Source organism: Polistes fuscatus, unplaced genomic scaffold (genome assembly GCF_010416935.1).
Source record: "Polistes fuscatus isolate 324 unplaced genomic scaffold, CU_Pfus_HIC Scaffold9, whole genome shotgun sequence".
Lineage (NCBI taxonomy): Eukaryota > Metazoa > Arthropoda > Insecta > Hymenoptera > Vespidae > Polistes > Polistes fuscatus.
The window spans coordinates 611609-616798 of NW_025113173.1; the positions used below are offsets into that span (position 1 = coordinate 611609).

The 5190-nt window shown below is 32.9% G+C and overlaps 1 protein-coding gene across 1 annotated transcript; it reads right to left on the minus strand.

Moving 5' to 3' along the window:
* Nucleotides 1–1818: 1818 nt before the first annotated feature.
* On the minus strand, nucleotides 1819–4461 carry LOC122525695 (fatty acid synthase-like). The gene is made up of 7 exons (XM_043648615.1): nucleotides 4314–4461; nucleotides 4061–4227; nucleotides 2828–2951; nucleotides 2662–2753; nucleotides 2372–2591; nucleotides 2087–2247; nucleotides 1819–1910 (listed from the first exon to the last, which is right to left on the minus strand). The coding sequence occupies exons 1-7, from the start codon at nucleotides 4459–4461 to the stop codon at nucleotides 1884–1886; spliced, it is 939 nt and encodes a 312-aa protein (XP_043504550.1). The 3' UTR covers nucleotides 1819–1883.
* Nucleotides 4462–5190: the final 729 nt, after the last annotated feature.

Consider the following 5190-nt stretch of genomic DNA (forward strand, 5'->3'; position numbering starts at 1 on the left):
GAATTTTTTTTCTTCTTGCAAGTTGACTAAAACCTGTAAAAAAATACATTCGTATCATAATTGTCAACAAATCGAACGTATTATTTCATAAAGTTTATACATAATTAATTACCTTTCCGTAACGTTCACAAGCCTTAATTTTTCTCTCTTCTGTTGCTCCCTGAATCATAATTCTTCGTGATATAATTGGTTTTATTAAACCCGTTTGTAGAGCTTTTCTCATCAATTCCGCTAATTCTCTCTTCTTTTTGTGGTAACTTAATAAGGTCTTGTAAACAGTAACTATATACACTTATGAACCGTATTAAATTAGATAGTGGTAATGGATTGTAATTAGGCCCTTTAAAATCGTAAATCATTACCAAATGTTTTATATTTTTACAATGTCCAAATAACTTTCCATATCGTCTAAGATGGAATAGTTTGCAACTACAAAATCAAAATCTTTGCCTTTTGTAATATTCATAATATTAATTGTATAGTGTTCAACTTTGACAATATTAGACTTTGGTAAACTTGGTCGCAACGACTCGATCACCCGTTTTTCTGCATCCGTTTCGTAAGTAGTGTAAACATCAAAATTATAAGATAAGGATAAATTTATGAGAGCCTGTCCTACGTCACTAGCACCATAATGTACTAGCACAGATTTAATATTTTTAAACCTCCAAGTATCCGAATGCAAAATGCAGAAAGCTGCCAAATATGCTTGGGGAATTGTTGAAGCATCTTCGAAGCTCATAGTGTCTGGAATAATCAAAGTAAAATCTGGATCGGCTGAAATTTCATTACTTATAGTAAAATTATCAACTAGTCCCATTACTCTACGACTTTTCTCATCTGTCCCTGAATATTCTGTAATAGATATCTGTGATTCTGGCTGACATCATTTTTTAACCAATATTCGTATGCACCTAAGTCAAATGCAGAACATTTTACTTTCACCATCCTATTATTTTTTTCTTTAATCAATGATAATTTTTCAATCTATACTAATGAGCCTGATTTATTAATTTTCGCTTGCTAACGCATAGAAGAAGTAGACTTTACTCGCAATGGCATCCATCTGTATGTGCCTCATACACCTCGGATAGAACTTTCCTGACGTAATTTGAAATTCCAGATTATATAGCTTTCCTAATGTGGATAAAATAAAAGTTGCATTGTCCTTATGGCCTCGTTTTGTTAATGATAAATTAATGCAACACCTGTCCAATGATTTTCTTTGAATTGCCTAATAAATGAAAAGTATTAGGTTATTTAATTTAAAAAAACTGTATTAAAATATTTATTTCAATAAATAAACCTGTAAAAGTCCATGGGGAGAAATTTCAATCATTATAGCGTTTTTTGGTAACATTGTTAATATTCTTCGAATAAGACAGGAGAAAGGAGATTATTCGTATGATATTCTGGTGAAGAAAGGTGAGCTTTCATTAAATGCCACTCATTTTTCGGAGTAGACGTGCATAGCCAACGTTTACTGCGATGTTTTGGTTGAGAGATGACTTTTTTTAATATTCTAAAAACTTTGGACCAGCTGGAGAAATGTATTGACTATGAAAAGCAATATTACTAGTCGGCACGGTTTTAGCAAATATTTCTTTACCCTAAAGAAAAATAAGTATAGTTTCAAAATTTAATATTTTTAATGTCTATTAAAAAATATCTCCTAAGCATTACCTGTAATTCTTTTACAAAAGCTTTTATGGACTCGGTAGGTCCACTTATGGTAGAACTGTCGGGTCCATTATGACAAGCCATATCAATGTCTTCAGGACAGAAATGCCGCAACTGTTAGTAACCGAGACCAACTGCGGCCATCGTTCCGTGTATCAAATCACTTTCTACTGAAGCCAAACCACGAGAAAGAGCGCTTAAAATCATTTCCTCAGCAGTAAAGCAACCATCTGCGTAAGAACAACCCAACTCACCAACAGAATGCCCGATCATGTAATTCGGTTTCACACCAACAGTATATAGAGTATCTACCAGACCAATCTACGTAACAATTATCCGAAATTATTCATTTAAAAAAAAGATAAAATAAACACTGCTGAAGAGGAAACATTAGATATATTATAACTTGTATTGCTGCTATTCCCAGAAAGCAATTTATAATATTATCGTATATTGTTGGATTTTTATCGCATATAATATGCTCAATATCGTAACCTCGAGGTCTTAAAACTACATCACATTTTTTTATTTCTTCGGCAAAGATTGGTATTTTCATTAGTGATTCACCTAAAAGAGAATTTTACATTTAATATATACGAGAGAGAGAGAGAGAGAGAGAGAGAGCGAGAGTGAGAGAAAGAGAGAGAGATGTAACATTTTTTTAATTATTTAAATATAAAATTCGTAGTACCCATTCCGATCCATTGTGATCCCATCCCCGAAAAAACGAACCAGATCTCTCGAGATTGAACTGACATATTAGGTTGAACCATTTCTATCGATTGCTCTGAATCAGCTGCTTCAAAATCTGGAATTACTGTATACCCAGAATACAGAGAATTGGAAAATGGTTTCTCAGTAATATCAGTAATTAATTGAGCCAATTCATCATCTCCTTTTTTCGAATTTAACTAAACACAAATAGAATATAGTTCACGATCATTTTGCCTAATCAGTTCGGTCGTAAATTAAATATCTTACAATATCTAAGATCGACGATATCATTTCCTGAGTTCGACAAGAAGCTACAAAAAGTCGTGGCATATTATATGGTAAAGTTTTCTTCTTTGATTCTTTTTGAATGACGTTTTAGGATAATGTAGAGAAGGACCGTTTAAAGCGGCTGTGTTAACTGCAGCGTAACAACCCATCCAAGGTGTTGGTTCTGTAATTACTTTTACGCGTCCATCCTGAAGGAATTGGGCCTCTTCTGGAGGCTCAGAATAATGAAGATTCGGAGATATAACTTCAGTCTCCATAGCAATTAGTACCTAGAAATAAAAAATAAACAATGTTAAATATTAGGCTTTTTTCGATTTTTTCTTTCAACCTGTTCTCGTATAGTTGTTGGTTGATAAGTTCCATAGTGACTCGATGTTTATTTTCACTTCTTGAGTTGCTCGTGCAAGATTTCTTTGGGGTTTAAACTTCATTCTTATCTTTGCTAATAGCAGGCTATGATCGCTTTCTACATCAGCGGAATTTAACGTCCTGATATCTAATATTTGGTTGGATGGACGTATCTGTTGGTAACAATGTAATCAATTGTAGACCTGAAGCCTCTGGTGTTGCTGTATGTAAATTATAGTGTTCCTTATGATTGTAAAATGTATTATTAATCCTTAGCTCGGTAAATGTGCATAGCTGTGTCATTAGTTCTCCATTGTCATTTAACACGTTTTCGTTGAACCTTTGTTTTATTCCAGGTATTATTTCGTTTCCGATGCGGGCGTTAAAATCTCCAAGGATTATCATTTGTTGGTTACTTGGTAATGATCCGACTAAATTTGTAGTTGGTCGTAGAAGGCTTCTCTTTCTTCTTTCGGTTTATTATCTTCTGGTGCATAAATTGACACTATATTAATTTTGGTCTTCCGCTTTCATTTTTACCACCAATATTCGTGAAGATATGTAGATACACTCTTGTATGTTGTTTTTTGTATTTCTTGGATACTGCGATGGCTACCCCTTCTTTGCCCTGATTTGTTTTTCTACACCACTATAGATCACTAAGTAGTCTTCGTACTGTATTTGTCCTTTGCCTTTCTTTTTGGTTTCTTGTAAGGCGCATATATCGATGTTATTATCTTTCAGTTCTTTCAGGGTTTCTTGATATTTATTATTAAATGATTTGATGTTCCAGGTAGCCAGACGCATTATATGTTCTTTTTTCCATTTCGTTGTCCTTTTCCTTGCATGTGTCGTCATCTGTATATCAGTCCTATTCCGAGGCAGAGTTTCAGTTCTATGAGCCATAGTCGTTTTTTTACGTTGGGTAGGGAGCTAACCTGATCCAACAACCTTCCTCCTTTTCCCGGGCTTAGGACCGGAAACATGATCGCTGATCTGCGATCATGCAGGCGGAGTTCCGTAATTCTACAGGATTTATTCCAGCATCAATGATCGCTTTAAACGTAACTTCTAATGCCATTCTTACTTCTGGCGTCAGATATTTTGCTTGAATTGCATTAATTCCAAAAAAAACTTTAACAAATTTCGTTAAATTAGAGATGAGCCCTAGACGCGATGATACATTACACGAATGACCTAATAAATAATAATTTAATGAATCAAAAATAACGCACATTATTACATTTTATTTCTGTACAAAAACAAATTAAGCATATTCTTACCTAATTTAAATCTTGTATGATCCGATGATACGCAATCTTCTCCATTTATTAGATTTTCCCTTAAATCATTGATATTGTTACTCTTTGGAAATTTTCCCGATATTCTAGAGATGACCACTGCACTATCGTCCAAGCCTTCTAAATTCATATTTGCAAAATGTATCAGCACGAGCAACACAATCAACCACTTATTCGTATGACAAATAAAGCTATTCATTGGATTCGCTGTTTATATAGCCAATCGAATAAGTCTCATTTAAATTGTTAATTATGCGATTTAGTTATGAAATTTAAATTTGTTTACTATGCATTATGCTGCATTGTCAATGCTGTATTGTATAAAAGATATCTTTTCCACGGAATCCGATGACGTTTGACTTCTAATTGATTCTTTAATAAGAAATATATTTCCGTTTGAACTATAGGATAAACGATTTCAGATACCTATTTCATTATATTCTAAATAACATTTATTACTAGCTTTACTTGAAGATTTTTTCAAGATCTTAACAATAATTAATAGATTGTAAGGAGAAGGTTGCATTAGAACGATTCATGATATGTATGAGATTTTCAAAAAGTAAGAATAACAATTAAATAATGGAAATCTCATAAAAAGAACAAGATGATCAATTTCAAAACAAGTACTCTTTGTAACTCGAGAGATTTTATTTAAATTTTCTTGGTTTAACTGCACTTTTAAATTGTGCTTAAATGTTAATTTATGCAATTGAATTAGCAAATTAAATGCTTTTACGTATAAAGCATTATCATTCTACTTAACTTTAAAAGAAATCTTTCCCACGGAATCCGATGACGTTTGACTTTAATTGATTCTTATATAAGAAATATTTCCGTTTGAACTACAGGCTAAACG